The sequence below is a fragment of the Dermacentor silvarum genome, chromosome 3, assembly GCF_013339745.2.
Source record: "Dermacentor silvarum isolate Dsil-2018 chromosome 3, BIME_Dsil_1.4, whole genome shotgun sequence".
Lineage (NCBI taxonomy): Eukaryota > Metazoa > Arthropoda > Arachnida > Ixodida > Ixodidae > Dermacentor > Dermacentor silvarum.
This window is the reverse complement of record NC_051156.1, coordinates 2,669,441-2,695,442: the sequence shown is the minus strand read 5'-3', so window position 1 is coordinate 2,695,442 and position 26,002 is coordinate 2,669,441. Positions and strand designations below refer to the sequence as shown.

Sequence of the window (26,002 nt, the reverse complement as noted above, 5' to 3'; positions counted from 1 at the left end):
CAAACCTTTGTGAGCTTATCGGGTTGCAACCGTATGACAGCACCAGGGGGAAATAAGCTGTACAATAGTGCCACCATCTCAGCTGGCTTGTCATGATGCTCTTGCCTGTTGGTTTCTTGTTTATATTTAATAGCCTTTCTATGTTATGAATTCACAGCTTTCATAACGGTTACTGCACTAATGAAGGCACTGCACACGTACCCCTACTGAAGGAGGTATCTGTGCATGTAGAGCAGAGATAATTTATGGGTAAGTAAAAAAATATACAGGTGTAAATACGTCAAACAAAGAACACATTAGAAGATATTCCACCGGCAATGTATGCACATTCAGAACATGCAATAAGTGCCATGTGAGAAAAATGGAGACGTATGGTGCCGAAAACCTGCTTGCCTTTTGCATATTGATGTGAAGAAAAATTCCAGTCTGTACTTTTGTCTTCTGTGTCAGAGGGTAGAATGTCAAAGTAGAAGTGAAAAACGGGTGTTGTATGTAGTAGTCCATTATATGTATGCTACTCAAGTTGCACCAAACACAGCTATCAATGTGCAAAGCAATGGACAAGTGACCGTGTCAATGTCTGACGCATTAAAAATCTCTTGCACTGATCATTTTGAGCTCTAAATGTGAAATGCATGCTGTTTTCAGCTACAAATAGTGCATATATATATGCACCACAAAAAGCTGATGTGACAAAAAATTGTGTACACCTGAGTGTTATATTGCTTGTCGTGCAGTGCTATGGTGCATTTCATAGTGTCTCAGTTTACTTAATACACTTTCGAATTTACAGATTGCTTCACATGTTTACAGCTAAAAACCACAGAGGAAACCTCGGGAAACTACTTGCATTATGACTGAGAGGTCACAACACGAGTATTTGTGTGGTGTCCTTCCTGTTGAGTGATGTGGTTTTGCACTATAAATGTAAAATGTCACACCAGGAATCACCCTTACATTTCAAACGCATTTTTAATGCTAGGCAGTTATGATGATAAGCACATTTTGCCAGCGAATCTGCACCACCTTAATTTAAGTGCGATGGAAAGGGATGTTTGTGCATAGCCAAGCTGTTCTGGCGTGCCTGGTGGCACCGTATAGTTCCAAGCGTAATAGTGAACAACTAGTAAAGAAATCGACTGATACTAAGCTGACCCATATGTAGGAGCATTATATTACCTAAGCCACACGCAAAGTTGCTTTCAGTGTACTTTTCTGAAAAGCCACAGCTTTGATTTGTCAAGTTATCTTACTGCACAAACACACAGCGCTGCAATGAAGGCTGTACAATGGTGAGCAATGCAGCAAGCAATGAAAGATTACTTGTGATGTGCGGATTTGAATAGTACATGTGAATGCATACCCAATTCACCAGTATTGTTTTCTTCTGGAACGATTTTATGTTTTGTACAGAGGCTGAGCCACTGTGGCCTCCTGACTACAAATTTCAGTGATCTCTTTCACGGTGTTCATGGGGGTACCATTCATTTGGCTACTCGAATAGTGAATAGATAGATAATGGAGCGCACCAATCTTGCACTTTTAGGCAGAACACGTCGTGCATTATTCACAAAGCTGAACCAAAATAACCATTCGTTGGTTTGTTATGAAACTAAAAATTGGCAATAAATGTTTCCTCACTTTTTGTGCGGGCCTGTCTTCCACCATATCATTGTCATGTGCATGTTAAATTGTCATGTGCATGTCATGTGCATGTTAAATTGCTTCAATTCATTGTCATGTGCATGTTAAAGCAGCTACTAATTAAGAAAGACAAAAACAAAACCACTTACTACGTCAGATAACTTTTCACACCACGAGTGATCACTGAGCTCACTGCGAAGCTAAGTCATTTAATAATCTTGGTTTGCTGTCAAATAAAATACAGGTACTGGCCAACTGTTTGTTATGGTATGCATTTTTTCATTTTCCTAAAATCTGGCTGTGCATCAGCTAGCTAGGTTGTTGCTACATAAATACATAGACAACGCGTAGCCCATGCCCGACTCACTAAAATAACCTGAGTAGAGCTTACAATAGTTCACTTATCATGTGCATCCTGTGTGAACTTATTTTTCATATATAGAGTGATCGAAATAGAACATGCATGTATGATGCTGGCAGTATCAAACAGTCTCAAGTCGATCATCTTTGTCTGCTGCCATGGCTGAGAGAGGGAGCATGCCTATCATGGTACTGCTTAATTTGTGTGCACTTTGGTAATGTGTTTTACATTGTGTAAATGCTGAATTACTATAAGTGCAGTATAATAGGTAATGAAAAGGCGGATGAGTTAGCCCGCAAAGGACATGATCACATAAAATTTATAAAAGTGTTTTTCACTAAAAGTGAGGCTTCAGCTTTGGCGAGCTGATATGTACTTAATGAACGGCATAGAAGATGGTCTTCAACTTCAGGTAATTGCAAGTTTTTGTTCTACATCAACACAGAACTCCAATCAAGGCTACCACAATGTCTACCACGGCATCTGGAGACCTTGTTTCACCGGCTTCAACTGAATGTTGCATACATGAACAATCTTTTTTGCAATGGCCAGTCCACAAACCCATGTTGTGACAACTACATGTGGCACCGTGCAATCTCTAGAGCACATCTTGCTGGAGTGCCCAGCTGAAAGAGACGAGCGACATCTATATAAAATGAACATGGAAAAGCTCGACCAAGGCCCATTGACATGGGTGTTGGGTTACTGGTTTTGCCCATGAAAACCGCACTATGCCCTGGACTTATTGGTTTAATGTATGGAAGTTTGCTGTCTATACTAAGACTCATGCGCATCGTCTCATTAGGACTGTGATCTTATTTTCTTTTGCATTGGCCGTCTACCTTCATCACCTCGAACACGTACTCTACTGCTAACATGACACGAGCTGCATGTTTTTTTTTTTCATTTTTCTTCTGCTTACCCTTTGCTAGGGCCTTACTTCTTCGTCCCATTCGCTGCAGAGTAGCATGTAGGCAAAAATATGCTTGCTGAACACTCTGAATTTTCAATAAAGAGCTTTCTCTCTCTTTCTCTCTAAGTAGTAAAGGGGCAACAGATTGGCCACCCAGGCTGACAAGAAAGAATGTAATTATTTGATTTCACTTGAAATAAGTTGTCTTATCAGCAATATAAATTATTATTAGCTTTCAAATAAATATTCTGCTTGAAAACATCTCATGAGTATGTGTCTGCATAAGGTGACCACTATACGTACAGTCTGTTTCACACTTAAGGGAAAACTTGGAGCGCCCGTTTTTCCCCTAAGTGTGAAACAGACTACATATTGCTTTTATGCCTGTCGTAATGAATTGTACACTTGCTGCTTAACCTTCAATTCCTTGCTGCGTCAAGTTAAGCACTTATGCACAACCTTTTTACACACTGTGAGAACTTCATCCACGACTGAGCCCATCTAAGGTTTTATTTTGTTTGGAAAGCTTACAAGCAGCAAGTATTCAATTTCTGAGAGGCACGTTTTATGCCGCGCTTCGTCTTCGGTGGTTTTATATATGCAAAAAAAAGAAAGGAAGAAAAAGGCATTTCATGCATCCAAGTGCTTTTTAAGCACTCTTAAAATTGGCAGAGTGAAAAAAAAGCATGAACAAGCAAATGCAAGCATTTGCTTGCACAGTCGTAAAACTGTATGACGAAACTGATTCTTTATTGGGCGAACCTGTGCCCACAAACGCAAGTATTTACACTCGAAGCACAACGATAGCGGCGAAACACTCGGCGATCGTCGAAAATCTGATCAGCGGCGAAACGCGTCGGCTTTTACGCATGAGTCATCGAAGGTTCCAGATTATTCCCTGGTGCCCGCTTGTATTCCAGGAAGTTCTAGACAATTCGCGTCCGTCACGCAATCACATTACATAAGCGTCGGTGACAACAGACAATGGATAGAAGCATCGATAACGTTCGAGAAACTTCGGAAACATGCAGGCGCGTCGTGCGCCTAGCTATAACGTTTAACATTTGGTAGTCGGTGAAAAGCGGTCACCGGTGAAAGATAAACACGTACACGTGTCAATATCAGCAAGGTGTACTCGGAGCCTCAGACGCGTGCTGAATAGTAAAGAGGGGTGTCCTGTCGACTACGCAACTGTATTCCGCGACAGTTGTGCGTGTGTTCTGTTTTCTGGCAAACTGTCACTAGCACTACAGAAACAGCGCCATCGCACCGAACACGGGGATTTTGGTCGAATCGCTCGGCGATACTGTCGCTTTCGCGTAACGTAGAACGCGGCACGTTGGATGATTCTAGAGGTTTTGCTCAACCAGCCAAGGCAGCGTGCACTGAAAGTGATAGTGCGAGAATACGTTCCATGTTGCGACATGATGTGATTGCAAATACATATTTAAAAGGTGGCGCAGATAGGATGATTGTGCGGTGTTTCGAACAACGATGACGGCGCCAATGCAACACATGCGGATGCAGAACAGAATGTGCAGTCTAAAGTCGCATTTTGACTGTGACGCGGAAACTTGAAGTCGCATCTGCAAAAATATGCCAGTGTCGTCTGCTGTCAAAGGTAGTTGCCAACCTTGAACACTTTGCTCCGCCGAATGGTTGCCAACTGTCAACAGACCGCGTCGTCCAATCGGAGTGCGCGTGCAATCCGCTCGTGCGGATGCAGCGAACGACGACTTTTTCGACACGATCCGCCTTTTGGCCTTCCGCCCTGGTCCGCAAGAGGGCGGAGGCGTGCGGAGCGGGCGTGCGGATTGAGCGCGTATGGGCCCTAAGGAGCCGGACCAAAATGCTTGTACGCTCGCCGAAGCGACTCGGCAGAGGACGCCGCACGCCAAGCACACCTGCAACATGGTCGCCGACCCGAAAATCGTGCGCCTTTCGCTGCAGCGAACCGCGAGTTCACAAAGCGATTTACTAACAACCCGATCGGTTTCGCTTTCACTGTTTGCGAACGCCTGTGGTTTATGGCGAATTTGCGCAGTGCTCGGGCGCGTGCAATGCAGTGACTTCAGAGGATGTTTCCCGGTCGCGAGTAGATCGACAACTTTCGCTTGTGTGGCAATTGTCGAGGCTTCCTGTGCTGCGGCAGGGTGCCGCCGATGACTATTTGCAACTGAATTCTTCACGTACAATAAACATGCAAGCGCTTCTGTGTTCTACCGATTCCTATGACAGAGGGATGAACCATGATTTTTTTCCGTATACGTATGTGGCCTCTGACACCTAACGCGTTTAAAGGAATGGTGGCGCCATCTATGAACGATGCAGCGAAGAAGTGGTTTACCGTTTCAAACATAGAGATTTATACAATAATCGAACTGTGGCGCTAGCGTCTATTACAGCTGCAAACAGGGCGATTCAGCCAGCATGGCAATGTTGCTCAGTGCATGAATTTGCCTAAACTTAATTTTATTGGCTTCACCGCTCGTCAGTATCACTCCTCAGTATCAGCAAAGTACACAGTTCTAAGTATTAAACAAACATTAATAAAATGGTTTTATGGTATAATTCGAACACAGGCCACACCTGTGACCTGTGTCCCAGTCTTGTGTCACGCCGAAAAGTAGCGCGCCTGTCCCTCTACCACAAGTTTTATCACTCGCCTCTTGCTCACTCGATTATCATACCTGCTCATGGCCTTTCGCTCCGCAGTAGCCATTCTAAAGCTGTATACCCTGCGCCTGCGCGCACCACTGCGCATCTCAACTCATTTTTCATTCGAACAACGAACGACTGGAATCACCTGCCCATCGACGCTGCGCACAACTCCGATCCCTGCCACTTCAAGTCATTCATCGAAGACCTCGTACAAATGTAACCCACCCCTCACGTAATACCCCATACCAGGGGCATTTGAGGTATCATAAATAAATAAATAAATAAATAAATAAATAAATAAATAAATAAATAATAAATAAATAAATAAATAAATAAATGGAGCTCCAGAATACAAGCCTGAGCCGAAACCATCACGCCACGGACGTTTTTTTTTTCTTGATTGCCCGTTTTTAGTATTACATAAAACAACTAGTTATTGCGAAAACAAGATCAACAAGTGTCAACCTTACTGGAGTGATTTTTTTTAACTCTTTAAACGCTGTCAATTCTTTAAACCCGAGCTCGACAGCCACGCAGGTACACACTGTTGTGATTTCTGTATTTCTAAAAATCTGGACATGCATTCTCGAAAATACATTCAAAATACATTTGTAAACGATCGCTGAAGGAAAGCAGTAAGAGCTAGGAGCATGAATGTTTCCAAAGAGACAGGGCACATACATTCAAAGAGTGTATCCAAACAAGTCTGTCGCTACCTCAAGACATGTAACGTTTGAAAGGACGAACGTGGCATAGTCGATGATATCACGTCAAAGGATCTTCACTTCTTATGTATGACGCAGTCTCATCGGTGTGTCTCTATTGAGTACTCCTACGGAATTAACGCGCTAACTTTTCTGGCACGAGGGCGAATCAGAAAGTCTTTGCGACTATTTTTTTTAGTCAAATTACGGCTGTAAATGGAAAGTACTTATTTCACTGTGAAATATCGCTCACGCTTCCACGCACCTGTTTTTGCACTGTACTTAGAACGCCAAACACCCCTACAGTCAAAGCGTTATTAAGCGGAGCCTACACTTAGAGGTGCTACACCGTGCCCATAAATCAACCTTTTCTGGGCACTACGAAATGCCAAAAGCAAACTTCTGAAGCAATTGCGTTTGTATATTTTTAATAGGTTTCTCAACCGACGTCTGAATATTTTACTCAGCGCTGTCTCTGCGCTTCGCCAGACATAAAACCATCATATGCGTCCTTTTATCAATATTTTAAACAAGATCTTCGCGCAACGCTTTCGCCAGCCCAGCTGATGATTTTGACTACGTAATATGTCGGGGGTGTTGGACGCATTTAGGGGACGCCATCTACTTATTTCTGCATAGAACGGATGCATAATAAAACTTAGAAATCCGTGCCCAGGTTACCATTTTATTGCCTAAAGAGCCTTCAATTTGAAAAGTGTTGCCTGCGCGAAACTTCCATTTTTTTACTGACGAGTACTTTCGTGCATGCAGGTCAGTGCGACATGTTGAAAAGTGAACAGCCTGAAAAGACGCCGACACCTGGCTTTGTCTTTTGTTGTTTAACTTACAGGCAATATTTCTCATTTTTCCCAAAATGAGTAGAAACTTGTAACACAGCAGAATAATGTACCTCACTCTAGGGAGCATGAAACTGGTACACTGATAAACTGATAATACCGAAAATATCAGTGTCATTATCATCATGAGCCTATATTTATGTCCACTGCAGGACGAAGGCCTCTCCCTGTGACCTCCAATTACACCTCTCTTGCGCTAGCTGATTCCAACTTGCGCCTGCAAATTCCTTAACTTCATCACCCCACCTAGTTTTCTGCCGTCCTCGACTGCGCTTCCCGTCTCTTGGCAGTAAAGTTCTTGTTTGAGCTAGTTGGTGTATTCCAAAACACATAACGAGGCAGCGCTAAAAAAACACGGACGAAGAAAGGGATGTAGAGAGGACGGGCGCAAACTTTCAACTATATTTTCAGAACAGGAAAGCAAGCCTATATGAATACACATCAAGTCAACACGTGCCATACAACTCTGATAAAGAGCTTCCATATTAGCCTATCGGAGACCCACCCCCGTAAGCTTGTTTACCAAATGCGCGGATACGTAAACAAATCTAACGCATGAGGCTGGAAAACTAACATGAAGCTATGATACAACGAAACACTGTGTGTCCACTGAATGCAACCATCTAAAAATTACAGCTCCTTTGCAAGTAAATTCACAGAAGGCATGCTTACGCATTTGTCGGTATTCTTAGCGATAAAACAAGCTTCAATATTCTCTTTCCAGTTTGTCCTTCGATCCGTGTTTTTTAGGACTGCCTCGTTATGTCTTCTTTTGGCACCCATTCTGTAACTCTATTGGTCCACCGTTTATTTACCCTACGCATTACATGGCCTGCCCAGCTCCTTTTATTCTCTTAATGCCAGCTAGAATATCGGCGATCCCCGTTTGCTCTCTGATCCACACAGATCTCTTCCTGTCTCTTAACGTTAGGCCTAACATTTTTCGTTCCATCGCGCTCTTGCGTGGTCCTTAACTTGCTCTTAACTTAGCATGTAAATACCAGTATATACATGCAGAAATCCTAAAAACTTCTGCTGTCTTGTGCTTAAAAATGTTTTGATTAATATTTATTTGTACTCATTAAATTAAGTCACCACGGTACGTATGGCAACAATTTTGAGCACAAAATATTGTTAGGTTAATACTAAAAGGCGCGTAAAGTCTTGTAAAGATTCTCAAAACGTTGGCCAGCGTACATGACCTTTGCATTATATCCGGTAAATTACAGCGTCTTTTTACGTTGTGGTAAGCTGTAGTAACAAGTTCATGGCTTGTTATGGTTTTTTTTTCTTTGTTTTGTTTCACCACGTAATATGCGATCGAGCTTTCATTCCCGTTTATTTGTCACGAGTGTTGAATATCATAACGTACAGAGTGCGTATCTGGGTGTATAACGTGCAGGTCGCACATCCTGTAAACATCGCGACGGCCTTCTGTCTATTCAAAGCACACAATGACATCGAACTAACCGCATTGAAAAACGATTAGCCATACTGACGGCCATCTGTTTGTTTAAGGGAAGAGGTGGGTCAAAAAACGGCGATTTTCATTAAGGAAATAGGTTTTGTGTTTTAGTTATTTCAGCAACAGTGATGTCTCCTTTTTCTCATATGAAGAAATCAGAGACAGAAATGATCGGGTAAAGTATAGTAAACTCTGTTAAAGCACTCGAGGTGGCAAGAAAAGGCACAGATATGACACATTTTCAAGCGCGGGATGCGTCAAACCGCGGTGTCGCACGCCATTGGGCTTGTGCAAGGTGGTAGGCCTAAGCTTTTTCTCTCTATGGTTAGCTTTGCCGCATCACAATCTCCCCGCGAAGTAATAATAATAATTAACAGAAGTAAACAACTTAAATAACTTTCAGTCGCATTTTTCTCAACTTCATATTTTATGCAAAACAAGGTGTTTGTGTACAACATTTTATGTACTTATTCTGGTCCAATCAACACCACATTTGATGGGCGTAATTTTTAGGATATGTAGAATGCACTTATCTAGGATTTATTGCAATCACTTAATTTTTTTAAGGATGAAAATTTTTAATGTACTCGGGCGCCAGCCACTGAATATGAAGCACCAGATACGAAATTCTCTTAAAATGTTGCCTGTAAAGGGAATCACATTATCTTGCTTATTAGCACTTAGTGGAGTGTTGGGGATAAGAAAAATAATTTTGCACTGCTCTATCATCCTCATCATCATCAGCCTATATTTTATGTCCACTGCAGGACGAAGGCCTCTTCCTGCGATCTCCAATTACCCCTGTCTTGCGCTAGCGTATTCCAACTTGCGCCTGCAAATTTCTTAACTTCATCATCCCATCTGGTTTTCTGCCGACCTCGACTGCGCTTCTCTTCTCTTGGTATCCATGCTAACTGCTAAGTCCAGCAGCTGCACAAACATGCACTGCTTCTCACTCTTGCGTGGCACTTAGGACATGAAAGCATCGAGATATCCTGAAACTAAAAGTAGATTCCGAATGAAGCGATCAAGCTCTATAAGTGGTAGAATTTTCATTCGCCCACCATCATTATTTAAAAAGAAATGTTTCTGAGGAGCATGTCCCCTTAAGTTTGGCAAGTCGTCGGCGTCGCAATAACCGAACGTTTCTACCGCCGTGAACAAGGGGAAGGGGAAAGATCGGCGGGCAGCTGAACAAAAGAACTTGCTCGTGATAGTAATGCGCTTCAATTGGCTGCCGTGTGGAGTACGTCATGGGTTACGTCATACAACCCTTGCGTCCAGCCGGCCGTGGCCAGGCGGCGTGAGGCCGTCCCCTTGACGGTCGCGTGCTGCGACAATCTATCTTTTCTTTCATTTTCAGTTCCCTTTACCGTAGTACTTAAACATTTAAATTTTCCATGAAGTATAGACATTTTCAAGAAGGCACTTCCGATGGTCTGGCGTCGAGAGTATGCGTCAGTGTTGCCTGTTTGGTCAGGACTGTGAGCTTGCCTTGCGCTTGCATTGCGAAGTGATAGCTTTCCTTCGATGTTTCCGTTTATTTTTGTCGCGAATTACTTACGCTAGTAAATAAGGGCATACGAGGCGTGTTCAAAAAGAAGCCTAACTTTTGAAATAGCGCGCAAACCGGAAGAGGGAGCGCGCTGCGGCTACTGAACGCATGTAGCGGCAGGTTCAGACAACAAACTGCCATTTGCCGCGCTTCGCTCTGACCGTTAGTTGGCGAGCTACAGCCGCTGAAGTGAGCACATGAACAAGCTGTTCTTCGGAATGGTGCGAGGAGAACCTTTGGCCACCCACTGCGATGACTTCACTTTCGTTTCAACATCATAGCCATAAACCCATGTCTCATCGCCTTGTATGATGTTCTTAAGAAAGTTTCATCGTCATTGGCAGCGGCGAGCAGTTCCTGACTGATTTCAACACGGATCTGCTTCTGTTCGTCAGTCACCAAGCGCGGTACGAATTTTGCACTGACACGACGCATCCCAAGTTTGGCACTCAAAATTTCATGACCATAATCTTACGCTGATAACCACTTCGTCAGCGACTTCTCGAACAGTCAAAGGCCCATTTCCACGAATCAACGTTCAAACTCTCTCGACGTGGTCATCATCTGTGGATGTTGAAGGTCGTCCAGGCTTGGGATCGTCACCGACTGACATTCTTCCATCTTCAGAACGCTTGCACCAATCATAACACTGCGTGCGTCTCATGCAGTACTCCCCGTATGCTTTGCTAAGCAACTGAAAAGTCTCTGTGAAAGTTTTCCCAAGTTTGTAGCAGAACTTCACATACACACGATGTTCTTCCAATTCCTTCATTGTCACTTTGGCACCAATACGAAGAACAGCTTGTTCATGTGCTCACTTCAGCGGCTGTAGCTCGCCAACTAACGGTCAGAGCGAAACGCGCCAAATGGCAGTTTGTTGTCTAAACCTGTCGCTACATGCACTCGGTAGCCGCAGCGCGTCGCTCTGCCGGTTGGCGCGCTATTTCAGAAGTTCGGTTTCTTTTTGAACACACCTCTTATACTCATCAAAAGTCTACAGGCCAGCACTGTGCAGTGTATGGGTGCACAAACAACCAGTGCAAAAGAATAATTTTGGGGACTATAGTGCGTCCACAACACAGCACTATGCGAGGGCACTGCCGATGTGGTATGTTCATGCTGCACCAGTTTCCTGCATCACCTGAGGACTTAGCATTTCTGTCTAACATGAGCCAATGCACACATCAGTTAAATAACGCATTTTGGTAAACCTTTTTCGGCACATTTCCCAAAAGGTTAGGGGAATTTTCAGCTCTTCGAGGCAATATTTTCTCGTATGTAGTGGCAAAGGCTACATTTGTTATTTTTTCAAACACGACTTCATTCCAGTGCCTAATACGGGGCTCACAGGGCGCACTTTTGATCGTTATCGAGCCCGATCTGGATCGAATTTCTCGGTCGCGATTGACTTTGACCGCGATTGTCTCCCTTTCGCAGATTGAGCAAATATTTCGATCCAGATCGGGCTCGATCATGATCAAATTGGTCGTGTGACATCGGTATAAAACTAATTGAAGCATTCTGCGAGAGTACTAGTCGGTAAATACCCTTCACAACGATCTGGAAAAATCGTGTCCTATGGAAGATGTATGCAGCCTCTGTGTCCGCCAAAACATTGTCTCAGCGTTCACGCGCGCCCTGCGCGGCCCTGCACATAAAGGTAATTTGGAAATGTAGCACCTGGGCTGTTTCAGTTGCGCTGGCATCTGCGTTCACGGTCGCGCGTCGGTTCGCTGCAGGTACCGCGCTGCTCGAGCGCCGCGCTTCTGCTTTGACCTTTGGTTATAAGCGCCCTGCGCTGCACCAAATTCAATAAATTTTGCATGATTGAGTGGTTGAGTTGTCTCGCAAGCGTATGGAGTAACCAACGCACATCTACCAACCGCTGACACGCGTCGGCGGGCCGCCGGCGCCTGGTTCTAACCATTGCCCGAAAACTACGTACGCACCTGCTTTCGCTAAATGAGGTAACCCTCAACCGCGAATTCAGATTCAATCGACAACTACAGTCCCAGCACAGGCCCAGCAATAACAATGACCTAGCAAAAACAATGACAAAAAAAGTGAGGGCCCTAGGACCTTTTTTGTCATTTTAAGAATTGTTTGCTGTTCCCCGAGGCGCACGCGTGACCAAATTTAGTAAGGGTCGGTTTTCAACGTTCCCCTCATGGTTGCCTAGAGCCAAAGTATAGCCAAACACCATCAGAATTAGAGGACGCTTAAGTTTCGCCTTTAAGAGTGGAACGCGATAGCATTTAAAGATCCCTGGCTGCTTATCAGGCTTTTTTTCTCGTATCAGGCTTTTTTCTCGTAATCCGATGCTACCACGCCTGTAGGTTGTGGTTAAGTCGTACTTGACGATTTTTCTGGCGGATTTTGCTTTGATAAATTCAATTTTCGTTCATTAACGCCTTGCGCCACGCGGAGTGCCTGTGTGGTTGGGGTGGTTTGGGTAGAGCACTGCATGGGCTCGGGCTTACCCGAATACGCCGCCCCGGCCAGGCCCATGGGTAGAACAGTTTTTTTACGGTCTCGGGCCGCGGGGGCCCAGCATGAGCTTTTTTACCCGGGCCCGGGCCGGGCTCGCGTTTTCTGACGCGGGCCCGGGCAGGGCTCGGGATTTCTGGTGGTGTGCATGTAACGTGCAGCGAGTTATCCTCACGCGTCTCGACTGTGAAAAACATGTCTTTTTCGGTCTCGGGCCGGGTTCGGGCTGGGTTCGGGCCGGGCTCGGGCCTAAGGTAAAGGGGTGGCGGGCCGGGCCGGGCGGGTAACGTAGATTATTTCCGGGTTGGGCTCGGGCGGGCAGCCCAACGTAAAAACGGGCCGGGGCCGGGCCCGTTCAGTGCTCTAGGTTCGGGATGATGTGGTTCGGCCTGATTATTTCCGCCAGATGCCGATGCTTAACGTCGACGCCGGATTTTTTGCAACACGGGGCCCTTAATGCTATCGCGTTAAACATACCGCTGATTAGCGCGCCAGATCTCGACGAAGCAGACGCGCTTGCCGCCTCTGCCGACGAAGAAACGCCACATCCACTGGCTGCGCTTGCTGTTTCCATTGCACTTCACACTGAGCGCTCACGCGAGCACGTGAAACATGTAACAAGAGAAAGCTTTTCGCTTGTGTTCTTTGCTATTAGCCGGCTGCCTTTGTTAATGATATGACGAGCATGATTATTGGCTGAAAGTTCCTCTTGCTAACAATTCCAGCCTAAAGTCTTTTCGCTAATATAAGTGCAAGCCCATTGGATCCGTTGATTCTTCTAGTTGAAATTATTTCCTGCCAGTCCTCCAGCGCTTCTCTTCCGTTTTCTTGTCTTTTTTTCTATTTTTGTCTTCTTTGCAGTGAATGTCACCGCTTGCCAGCTGCTTCATTCGATACAAGGACCGTCAATCATGGTGTACACATTGTTACCATGGCTACCGATGTGTTCATTTCTATCACAGCAAGAGTTATTTCGAAAGAAATGTACATTTATGAGTTCTGCGCCCGTGACGCCCTTGTGTTACCCAGGCGACAACATACTGCTGGTAATTTCTTCACTTCTAGTGTGTACCAAGATGCGGGCTTTTTATTGCGGATGATTCTGATGCGTACAACAAAGGCTATGTAACAAAACCCAATGACCACTGAAAACTGCGGGGAAAGGATTTCATTTGGCGACGAGCCTGCGTCAGAGAAGCGGGGAAGGGCGCAAAGTACAAAATTCAAATACCTTCCCACTGCACGCAACTGGTGTACTCAACAAGGCGCGACTTGAAGTGAATAATCGCCATGTAAGTTCACTCAACGTAGTCAGCACAGTTAATGTCCTGCAGCGTGATTCGATGTAGTAGCAGTCACTTTGTTCACTTCCCAAGTTCTACGGCGAGCCCTGTCTCGAAAAACAAGAAGGAACAGCAACATGGCGCCGAAGAGGTTCAATGCTCCCAGCACGCGGTAGAGGTTGTCGTACGACCCGAGGGTGTCCCGGAAGGCTCCTGAGCAACAGTCAGAACATGCAAAAGAAGCCATTAACACGTGATACGCAGAAACCATCCGCAGTAATACATGCATGAATGGAGTTAATGCCCCTGTTCACTTCTACGCGCTAACAAAGCGTGCGGATTTAGGCTTGATGAAGTAAATCTAGTATAAATGATACTTGACTATCGATGGCTTGTTTACTGAAAATGATGCATTCAGCACGCGAACTGACAACTTCATAAGATCCGCTAGAAAACATTCGACGCACTGTTGCAGTCGACGGTCCTAACACAGAGAAGGATACCATCCATGCACTTGCACTTCTGAAGGACAGCCTGCTGTAGAAGTGGACGTGCATCTGAATATTCTTAGTAGACAATCACCCCTCATTCTAAGGCAGCAAAGTGGGCTCTTCGCATGAACTATCCAGAGCATGTGAAAATCTATATTTAATCCCTGCCCCCGTATTGTTATAAAGGATGTCCGGAAGAGAATTTTTTTTCATGAGACAAGTACCTACGCATGACTAACCGACATTCAAACAATCCTAGCTAACTCTAGCCTAGAAAGCATTGCAACACCACTACGCTGGCTAAATATTGGCGACAGGCACATATTCCTTCTAGCTTAGGAAACGGCAACATAAGAATTATTCAAGCTTCGTAACCGAAGCAAAAGAAGTGAATTTTCTACCTTCTTACAAAAGTTCGCAGTACTTTAAACTTAAACATTAGTCTCGGACCGCAGTTCACATCAATCTGCTGATGCCTGTATATGTCTCCTTGGTTTATTGATTACAACTACTTTGAATCTGAAAAGTGTTACTACTATTAAACACACAGGAGTACTATGAATGTCAATGATACCATTTTAGCGATTTGGTTGCTAGATTTAGACAATTTCATGTCTGCTTACAGACAATTTAGCCGATCGCCAGCTTTCTTTAGCCACCTGACAGACCAATTGGCGACATTTTAGTCACTTCGAAGTTACCAGAGATGCTTTGAAAATAGCCTTCTAGAGATCACATTATAATTCAAAAAGCATGCGAACACCCGAAATTGGCTGTATGACGCGTAGGCTCTGTGACCGTGGTGAAGCAATTGTTGCCTTCACATTATTCACACTGTGCTCATAAACTGCCTGCTTTTTTATTATTGTTCAGGAAACCTATTTCATTGAGTCTTAACGGTTCGTGTTCAAAACTCGGTCTAAGTATGTTCGATGAGTGAACATTTACAAATTTTATTGACAAATTTCGAACTCGGCAGGTGGAAGATTTAGATCGACTATAGAAAGTCCATGTACATAGGAGCGGCTGGGCTCTTTCACAAGAGCTTGAACACACTGTTTTTTTTATAGCATGGGGTCTGGACAAATAAGTACTACTAAGTGCCTTCGAGTATACCTGGGAGCGGAAGAGTAGTAATTTACTTGAGTAAAGGCCACGTAATTGGTCATCGCCATGTTAGCATGCGGACTTGTGGGTCTGGCACTGGTTTTGCTATCATTTCAGGAGTGCCGAGAATTAGAAATGAATCAGGGTTAGTGAGGGTGGGGCATGTGCCTTTGTGTGCTGGGAAAATCAGATTGCTTATGTTCCTTTGAATCATGCCGCATATGAAAAATCACCAGCTGAGGCTAAACGCCGAATTTCAGCTGTCATCGTGTGTTGTTATGTAAGTATATTAGTAACGTAAAGCCCACTACACACTGCTCGTAAATTCACTGTTCATCACTCACAAGGACCCTAGACAAATGTGAGACGTTTCGGTAAATGATTTACGCAGTGCTAGCGTTTATTACAGTGTTCCAATAACGCCCACGATACCTTGAATTTACTGAAAAATTTTAACGAAAATTTTAACAACCTAGAAGCGGAAATTTAACGACGTCTTTCATTTCACTTAAAGGGATACGGACATGAAATCTGAAAATTTTACGAAAATGCTAAAAATGAATCCTCAATGTGTGATAACACCGAAAAGAAGTAGTCACTTAGCTCATTTCTGAAACGCCAAAATTAAGCCGATGGCATTATTTTTGGCGTTTTTGCTGAGCGCACGCCTCGCCGCCCGACCCGCGGGAGTTGGAAGGCGTGACGTCACGACACCCTTGTCGGATAGCCAGCCGTCCGGCCGCGGTCATTCGAAGCGCGCCGACGCCACCATCGCGAGCATGGATTCAAGTTCTGGTGCCTCTACCAGCGATGAGTACACGTCTGAAGACGAGGACCATTACAACTTGGCAAGAAATATTACCGCTTAAGGTTACGAGCCTTCCGCGTCAAGCGACAAAGAAGAGCAGGCGGCCGTGGAAGTACCGGTCAGGTTTTCGCGAACCGTAGCGCGAAGATTTCGCTCTGCACCAGACACTTCTGCAAGAATTATTTGTCATTTCCTCAGTAAACTTGCTTTCTCAAGAGCGCACGCAGGCGAGGCAGCTGCGGGGTACTTCAGCACCGCGTGGATGACTGAATAGTAGTTAATGCCGTCGCCGTGAGCAACTGCTGTGAGGTATCAGTACCGCCGAGACTCTCACGTCCACTTCGCCAGCCGACCGACAGATGGCAGCACCTGTCTGGCGTTCTGCCCATTTTTTTTTCTGCATTTAGCCTGTGTAGAAGCAGATCTCTGTGTGTGTCTGATCTCGTGAGTCACGCTTGCTAGCCTTGTATTGTTTTACTATGCTTTGCCAACATCTTTAAAGACATTACTGCCTTCGTGCCCAGCCTCGGGCATTTCGCGCCAGCCTCGCCCTCACACTGCTCACGAAGGCTGCAAGTGAACGAAAACAGTACCGACATCTTTTCGCATCCTATTTTCAAACGCGCCGCTGATCACTTCTGCCTTACGTTTTCGTGAGAAGACCGATGGCACAGCGTCAGGCTTTAGGCGTTGCCTTTTGAGCGGCATGCCGAGGCTTTTCAGCACAGCCGGGCTGGTCACATAATCATCGTCGACGAAGTGGTCCGCACAAATGAAGTCATTTATTAGAGGTCTTCAGGCTGTGCGTGATGGCTGACCGGCAGGTATCTAAAGTTTACGCACCTTCTCGTCTCTGGGAAACGTGTGCAACGGCGTGTCACGACCGACGATGCTGTTATAACGGCAATGTCTGGGCATTTCCTTCCGAACGCGTCAATACCGAGCGACGACCGCGGGAAGGCGCATGTAAGACGCACAACCTGCGTGGAGCGCCGACGGTGATAATGTTTTGGACGGACCACGTGCGAAGATCGCCGAAAGGGGTTAAACAAACGCTGCAAGGGACCGACACCCCCCGAAACACTGCGACGGCTGTGGCCGACCTTGGCCGCGGGTGGGTGTTATGACGTCAAATTTCAGCTTCTGCCGGCGGCCGCTTGGAGGCAAGGTGCAACAGAAAATCGCAACAAAATGTTTCTTGTTCTTATTTTCAAAGCAGCTTGTTGTATTCGTCATTTTCAACAGTTCAAATTTTGTTCCGACACAAAAAACCACCCGCCAACTTTTGTGTCCGTATCCCTTTAAGCGACACGCTTAAGAAACTTATGGCAACACTGATGAATGCACTGTTCGTACCAGTCTATAAAAACATATCCATGGTCACTATGAAATTAGAATTCCAGCGTCGCAGCCTAGATTTCGTCGTGCCACTCCCACCACACTGTCAGTACATAAATTAGCTACTTATTATGTGGCGACGTTGTCCCCACAGCCTAGATAAATTCTTGGCGTTCTCAAACTTACCGAAAAACTTTCCATGAAATTGTAACCTGAGAGAAATAGCGTTCTTCATACAACAAAGCTCACACTGAGGAAAAAAAAGCATTTTTTTTCGAATGAATAGTTTTTATTCGCAAGCCAATAATCAAGTGCGAACCAGATTTCTAAATAGCTACGGCTCACGTGCCTCAAGAATCGAGACTATATACAGATACTTCAGCACCTGGAACAATCTGATAACAAGCAAAATGCATCCATGCACAGTCAATTTAGAAGCGTATATTCATGTAAACAAAATCACCATGCTAAGTTACTTTCACCCCGCCAGAGGAGGTATGAAATAAGAGCTCCTCGCACTGGCAATTATCAAGCATAATTACAAAAGGTAACCATTCTCAGAACATCCTACATCAACCTCACAAATTCCGAAAAACTTCATACAACATTTAGGCATTATTTCCCCACTCTTCCTGCAATGGTTCGCACTCTTCCCTGAGCCTTTTCATGGCAATTCGTTAATTTGCTTCCCACATAAGGTTCATCTTTTAGCCTGCCATTCGTAAATCATCAAAGCCTTGAAAGACACTCTCGTCCATTCTCAGCCAGTTATACCAGTGGGACCGTAGAGTCTCCTCTATGTCCCCCTTTTTTCTTTAGGCATGACGAACCCTGTAGCAAATCTACGATGAAAGAACATGCATATGCATATCGAGTTTTATTGTTTTATGTCAACTTAGAAATTGCTTACCCATTGTCAAAAGCATATTACCTTATTAAAAGTTCGCATTCACAAATGTGTGTTTTTCAAAGTATAATTTTACGGAAAGCTCGGTTACACGTTACAGGTTTACTTACAGAAAGTGACTTATGAGCATGAGTCTGAAGAAATAAAGCGTCATAGGCGATAAAAAGCCTGCCGTCTAAAGAACCCCAGGAGGTCAAAATTTATGCAGAGTCCTCCAATACGACATTGCGCATAATAGACTGTACACTTTGCGATATTACAGGCCAAATGCAACGAATTATGTGACCACGTAAAGCCTATTTTACTACTACGTAGATTGGAGAAACCGGGGGCCCTGTAAAATTATAAGCTTAATATAAGAATAAAAGCTTCCCGAAAGGCTCGGAAAAGTAGCCGTTTGTGATGCCGAAACTGCAAGACACGCCGCCATTACTGCTCCCCGGAAGTGACGCATGACCAATACCACGTTCTTGCTCGGCATGCCCTCCGAGATGACGGCTACGCCAGCAAGTGCCCACGAGGCGCTGAAAAATCTGGGAGGCGGGGGGCCGAGACTTAGGTCATAGCCGCTGATCACCATCACCAGGTGCACGCGTCATCTGCTTAGGTGCTATTAATAGCCTTGCCAAGCATACTTCAGTGGGCCTGTGCTAATCATTTATAAGCAACTTAGCGAAAGACTTTCTTGCAATTAGCCTTTAGACCTCACAATTCTGCCGTAATTCTGCCACAATGTAATATTATAATGTGCCTCAAAAGATTTCGGAACACGAGATCCGAGTAAAATCTAAATTTCATCGCAGCCTAGGCACAGGTCCTCTTACCGAAAGGTAGAGTTGATACTTCTCAGTAGAATCATGAGTTTCCTCACGTACATTTCACACTGTGTGGTGAGGTCGCGAGAAAATTTTACTTATTCTGATTTTCCGTGCTTCGAAATATTCTGAGGGCGGTATTACCTTAAACTGAACGACAACGGCACATTCATGTTTGCAAGGAGAGCTACAGAACGTCCGTACTCTGCTAAATCGGATAATGGCAGGCCCAACCAATCTCGCATATGTCAATACTCCCTTTTGACGTGCGCACAAATTTGCAATCTACTCCGACAAGACCACTGAGCATGGGTGATAAATAAATGAAAGTCTCACTACATACCGTAAGCATCAGTTGCATTATTTATATTTGCGTCTACGTACTGCTTTCAAGGCGTATATAGGCAGGTGTCGAGGACCGCCACATGCGCGGGCCGCGACACCCTGACTACGTGCGATCGAGACCACAGGCTACAAGCCGCATCAAATTGCTTTTCGACGAAGTGCTTTTGAACGCGTCTGCGTCCCGACAGTGGCGGTCCTCCAATCGGCGCCGCTTGGTCTCGGTGGCGTGCCGCTCTTCCTTGGCCGCGTTTATCTTGTTGGCCCGTCACTTTGCCGTATGCATCGCCGCTTCGGTACGCATCGCATTCCTCCGTAGTTTCTACAGAGCCTTTGCACTCTTTCGTTTGACACTTTCGCGGGTGCATTGTTATATCGGCAAGTAGTAACACGCGCCACATAACGTAGCTAGCGCCACCAAGTCACGTCAATTTGTGGCACACACAACCGTATTATGGTGGCCACCGTACCGGTATCAGCGAGTGGAGCACGGAGAGGAGGGGTCAAGTCAGTAGCCGTGCGCGAACTTGGGCATGAGCGAGAGCGCGTGTAGCAGGGCGGGGCCGAGCCAATAGCGGCAAGCGAGCGGTCGCATCGGCCACAAACTCGGTGGCCTTAGTGGCCTCGCCTTTGACCTTGGCTCCGACTATAGGCGAAGAAATGCTTCGCATATAAAAACTGACGTATTGAAGACATGTCAAGGACAACGCACATTAACGTTTAGTGCTCTTGTTCACCGTGATCGGGCACATAGGTGGAAAAATTTTATTGAACGTAGTTTTCAAACTCTCCAAATTACATTTAGGCTCCTCAAAGTTCTTTGTTACGCAAGCACACTTACCTAAAATTGTCGGGCCACTTAATGACACGGGAACGAGAAAGAGGCCGGTGATTCCAAACATGATAGGTACATACTGCACGCCCAAGTATTCAGCGAAAAGTACGGGCTTAATGCAGCTCACGTAGCCGTGGAACACGCCGAGCACTGCGCTGAAAACGGCAAAGTATTCGAAGGACTTGACCATGGAAGTCACCAGGAAAAACAGGAACGATGCAGCCAAAGCAGCTACACCAAAGGGTGCGTGGCTGAACGAAATCCTGTCCGCCGCGCATGGTACCACCGTGCGGCCCACGAGATTACCGATGGCGATGGCGGTGAGAACGAATTTGGCTTTCTCGAGCGTGGCGCCTTTGTCTTTTCCGTAGTCTGCAGCCGTTGTAATCAGCACCGAGTCAGACCAGTCGAACATTACGTACATGGCAGTAAGGACGTAAAAGTTAGCTGTCCGGAACAACCTTGCAGCGGATTTGAACGTCATACCCATGCATGCGACATCAGACAGACGGTTCACTGGGGCTTCTGGAGGACATGGCGATGACCTTGGTGGCGCGTGCGTTCCGATCTTGTTGAGCAGTATTTTCGTATTTGGGGTGCCGGTGGGCTCCGTCTCGTCGTTTGGTGCCTTGTAGCAACATTTTAGAGGGCGAGGACGTTTCAGAAGCATAATAAGTGGTGCGGCCTGGAGAATACACGCGCCGCTCAGCAGGAGGGCCCCATGGAGACCGTAGTTGTTGGCGAGGAAAGATATGAAAGAAGGACATACGAGGCCGGAGATGGACCAGGCTGCAAACTTAGTTGATGACGCAGTGGCTCGGTACTTGGTGAAGTATAGCAGCGCGTACACCGAGAAGCATGCCAGACTGGCGCCGAATCCAAAACCTGCACTCGGAAAAGGAATGGGCAATGACAGTGACAGGCCAAGTAATACAGCGCTATGTTGACACACAAATTTTTTTCTTCAAAATTTCCACGCCGTCATGCGATCTTCTAATCGTGTATGCACAGAAGAGCACTGCACGGGCTCGGGCTTACCCGAAAGCCCGGGCCCGGCCCGGCCCACGGGTAGGGCAGTTCTTTCACGGGCTCGGCCTGGGCTCGGGCATGGGCCCGGGCCGGGCTCGGGTTTTTTTGACGCGGGCCCGGGCTGGGCTCGCACTTTCTGGTGGTGTGCATGTAGCGTGCAGCGACTTATCCTCGCTCGTCTCGACTCTGAAAAACACGTCATTTTCGGTCTCGGGCCGGTTTCCAGCCGGGCTCGGGCCGGGCTCGGGCCTAAGGTGAAGGGGTGGCGGGCCGGGCTGGGCGGGTAACGTAGATTATTTCCGGGCCCGGGCCGGTCCCGGGTCTCCCCTTAAAACCTTTGGTCGGGCTCGGGCGGGCAGGTCAACGTAAAAACGGGCCTAGGCCGGGCCCGGGCTGAAAAAGGCCCGTACAGCGCTGCAATGCACAGTGCGGGCTTCAAATCATATGATGACCCAATTAGGCAATGGCCTAAGCAGACACACATTTGTCACGCTTTATGGAACGGACTTGGTAAGCAATTAATAATGGATATATATATATATATATATATATATACCGAATGATTCAAAGCTGGCAAGACAAACGCACGATGCACGAAAAATTTTTATTGCTTATACATAATATCATTTGGGATACTGCGAATCCCGCTTATGCGCTAGACAGTGAGCCATTCGTGTTTATTTGTTTGCCACACTTTAGCTTATGCATGACACATCTTTATGTAAGAGAAATGCATCTCACCTGTGATCCACAAACAGTAGTGCGTTTATGTGTTCTAATCACTATACGATTCTGCAAGCAAACAGCTATGCTTGCAATCACTGCTGACAACTGGTAATGACACTCCGTCGAGCTAATCTCAAAACTGTATTTCTCAGCTCCTAGCGTCTCGGATGTGCACAACCTTGATCGAGAAAAAATTCATTACGGGGTGTACACATATTGCAGTAGGGCGCGCTCTTTTTTCGTTATATCGGCGTTCGCATTGCGCTGCACATGACTCCACGGGATTCGCGGTAACAGATGAATAGCGCAAGCAGAAGACGCGGAAGAGCGATCGTTTTGTCGCTTCTATTTTCGTCTTTTACGTGGCTTATATTGTCTTAGAATTAGTTACCATCTAGCCCAAGCAACCACTTCGCTTAATTAAAATTCGCGGGTGTGCGCAGCTAATTCGCAAGGCAGCAGAGTACAGACCACCTCGTTGAGCGCTTGCTAATAATGGGGTTACCTTGCATGCCCTGCTTTCAAATGAATGGAGATAACGCACGTCTGCCCCCGACTGCATGTTCTCTCAGTGTTTCCACGACTACATGCGTAGCGCGCGCCGACGGACGCACCACTGGTGGCGGCCTTGTTACGTGCACTCGGAAAGGAGACAGCCGTCCACCGCAGAGTTCTGCGTCGCTGCTCATGCGTCTTTGTTTGATTCACGATTTCGGAGTGCAATAAGCAACACCCGCCACATGTGTGTGGTGCTGGAAGCTTCGTTCCGAAAAACAATAGGTGATCGGTAAAACGAGCACTCGCAGGGAATTGCGGGATGCGCCATCTGCTGGCAGCTTCCGGTTCAACGGAGGACGCGGCGGCATGCCCGGCGCGCGTGTTGTTCTGCGCGGTATCAACTGCCGGTTGTGCGAAGCTTTCCATCCGCTTTGACGGCCAGTAATGCAGTACCATTCATGCAGCTTATTTCTAGGTTTCAGTTCACTCTGGGCGCGACGATGACAAGCCAAGAAACGCAACGTTATGCTTTTATTCATAAGTGAACTGTGAGTTTTCATTTCAGCGGCCTTTCTTGTTTTTGACAGGTTTAGGTCTACGACATTTGCCGTTGCTTGGGCACACCGTCACTTACTGCTCTGCCTGTGGGTCAGTCAGACAGGTGAAAAAGCTATCTTTATCCGATAATTTCGGAAGCGTATATATGCATTACTTGGAAACTCGGGTGCTGGAGCAACGGCTACAGTGGTCTGGTAAATTCTGCTCTAGTGATCGTCGCTACAACCGATGCCGACGGCAACGGCACAGCTAGCGTAATTAGAAAATGAAATGCTGAATATGAAAACTTTGCGCCCTGTGAATGGCATTTCTCGGCCGACACTCGCGGTTCATCTGAAGTGTTAGGTAGTTAGAAGTTTTCGCTTTTTCGTAAACAAGGTGGCCATATTGCCGACATATTACGGCTGCACATTACCTCTATATGTTTTAAAAATACTAAGGTGGACTACTTGGTTACAAGTATTATGTATGTTTCTCGCTGTGTCCCGCTCAATTTTGTGCCGTAAAACCATGTTTCATAATACCTCTATCTGTGCATGCGAGTACTAAAATAGTTCTTGTTGCTTGACTCAATGTTAGAGAAAGAAATATCTTGGGGAATCACTCCGTGTCGTCCCTTACACAGTTCATTGCCGCCGGATAAGTGGCGTTGTACGTGCAATTTCTCTTTTGTTTCTGCCTTGTTACACTTTTGGGTAAGGGTGAAGCTAATGGCATTACCTCAACTCAGACGTTTTCCTCTTTTTTTTTGGTGGCACGAGCACCGAGTGGCACTCTTGTTTATTGCGCAGCAACTTCCGGTTAGGGACCGACTTCCGGTTTGTCACAGAGGTGGGAGGAAATTAAAAATAAATCATAAATATAACCAGGTAGATATCCATGGCTCTGCTTAAGGCTGATGATAGATATATCACATCAGAGCACATGTTTAGTAGAGTAAAGGGCTAATTAAGTGTTATGAGTAATTAGAAACCTTTAGGGAAAGTCTAAATACCTTGCACCAAGCACCAAATCGTACACTTTAGATACCGACCGCATCAGTACAGGTTCCCGTGAAACTCCAAGACCAGAAGTGACGTCATCCGTGACGTCACACTTAAACAAGGGGTACCCGCTCATTACTAATTAAAATAAATACGAGCTAATTAGAGCTACACACCACCTGAGGCAGAGTGAACGCCTGCCTACCACAGCTGACGGATGACGTCACTACCTCCTCTTTCGCATCTCTTCTACCGGCGCGCACCGGCTCCGTCGCTCCCTCGCCCGCTCCTGTGTGCTTGGCGGTTTCCTGCCAGTTCCGTTCGCTCTCTCCTCGGAGTTCGGTTTCTCGCCCTACACCAGTGTACACCAACGCCGAGGAGCGAGTGCCACTAGCAGACGCCTAATTCAATGATTAGTGCCGTTTCTTTTTTTTTTTTTTACTCAGAGATTTACAGCTACATTATTGACGGTTTTGAAATATTTCAATACCGTTTATACAGCTACATCTTTACGGCTTTGCAATTCTATTTTTGTAGCGACAGCTACATTACGCCAGGTTTTCGCCTCTTCGCCGTCGCCGCCCTTTGAGACTGTGACGTCACACCACGGCCCTCGATTCTCCAGCAACTCGGCTCGTCGCAGTCGCCGCGCGGCCAACGCTCCTGTCGTTGGTAAAGACTAGAGTGTACTAGACAATGGTCGAGTGGGCCGAACGGCGCTCTCCCGCTGAGGTGCCGCGTGTGGAAAAATAGTGCGAGGGCGCTGCGAACGAACTGGATTGGGGCGGAGGCGCGCTCCGCGGCATATTTAACGTACTTTCGCTGCGGGCGCCGAGGCCGATTGCGCATAGTACGCTCTTAAAATAGTGCTTTATTTCAACTGCAAATTTATGTTTCCACCATTTTGCCAAACATATATATTTGAGGCATGGATTATACAGCGCGACGTCTTCAATTTTGTTGTCGTTGTCAAGCGCGTCGTCTGCGAGCGAGCGCGGGACGCCCAGTTTTTCTCGCAGAACCTCTGTGCAGTACATTTTTTTAATGTTTTAGTTGCTTCTGTGTGCTCATGACTCTTGACGGCCTGTACCAAATGTAGTTTTAGCCCTGTGAACTGCTGTTTTTACCACTGTCCTCTAAATGTAACTGGTATCTCCGCACCATGAAGGCTACGTTGAAAATTTTATTATTGATACCGTGTCATTTTAAGCGCGCTTCTTGCTGCTGGATATTGATCAGGGACAATGATCGAAGAAAACAATATTAGAGTGAAATAAACCAGGTTTATTAACTGCGTGGCGCGAAGAATGACCAATGTGTTTCTAGGTAATTAAATCAAAGGGTACATAGACATATATATTCACGATATATATGTACGGGAAAAATTTACAAATCTTCTACATGCAATAATTGAAAACGTGAGAAACTCCCGACCGGAATAAGCGCACGTGTTTGCAGTAACAAACACACTTACTAGCGAATACTGCAAATAAATCTCGCATTCGCAGAAATAATATTCATAGCAGGCAGAACCATCTTATATATATATATATATATATATCAGTGAAGTAAAGAGTAACCGGAGCCGGCACAGAAGTAGTTCAAAAAATAGTTCTATACCTTGACATGAGCCAT

At 45.8% G+C, this 26,002-nt stretch overlaps 1 protein-coding gene across 1 annotated transcript in view; it reads right to left on the bottom strand.

Moving 5' to 3' along the window:
* Positions 1-13,745: 13,745 nt before the first annotated feature.
* Positions 13,746-26,002, bottom strand: part of LOC125943714 (monocarboxylate transporter 13-like) — a 32,231-nt gene continuing 19,974 nt past the window's right edge. Inside the window, exons 3-4 of the mRNA XM_049663181.1 lie at positions 20,580-21,458; positions 13,746-14,143 (exon numbers count right to left, since the gene is read on the bottom strand). Of these exons, the coding sequence (XP_049519138.1) occupies positions 13,968-14,143; positions 20,580-21,458 (1,055 nt within the window). The 3' untranslated portion in view covers positions 13,746-13,967. The remainder of the gene's footprint in view (positions 14,144-20,579; positions 21,459-26,002) is intronic.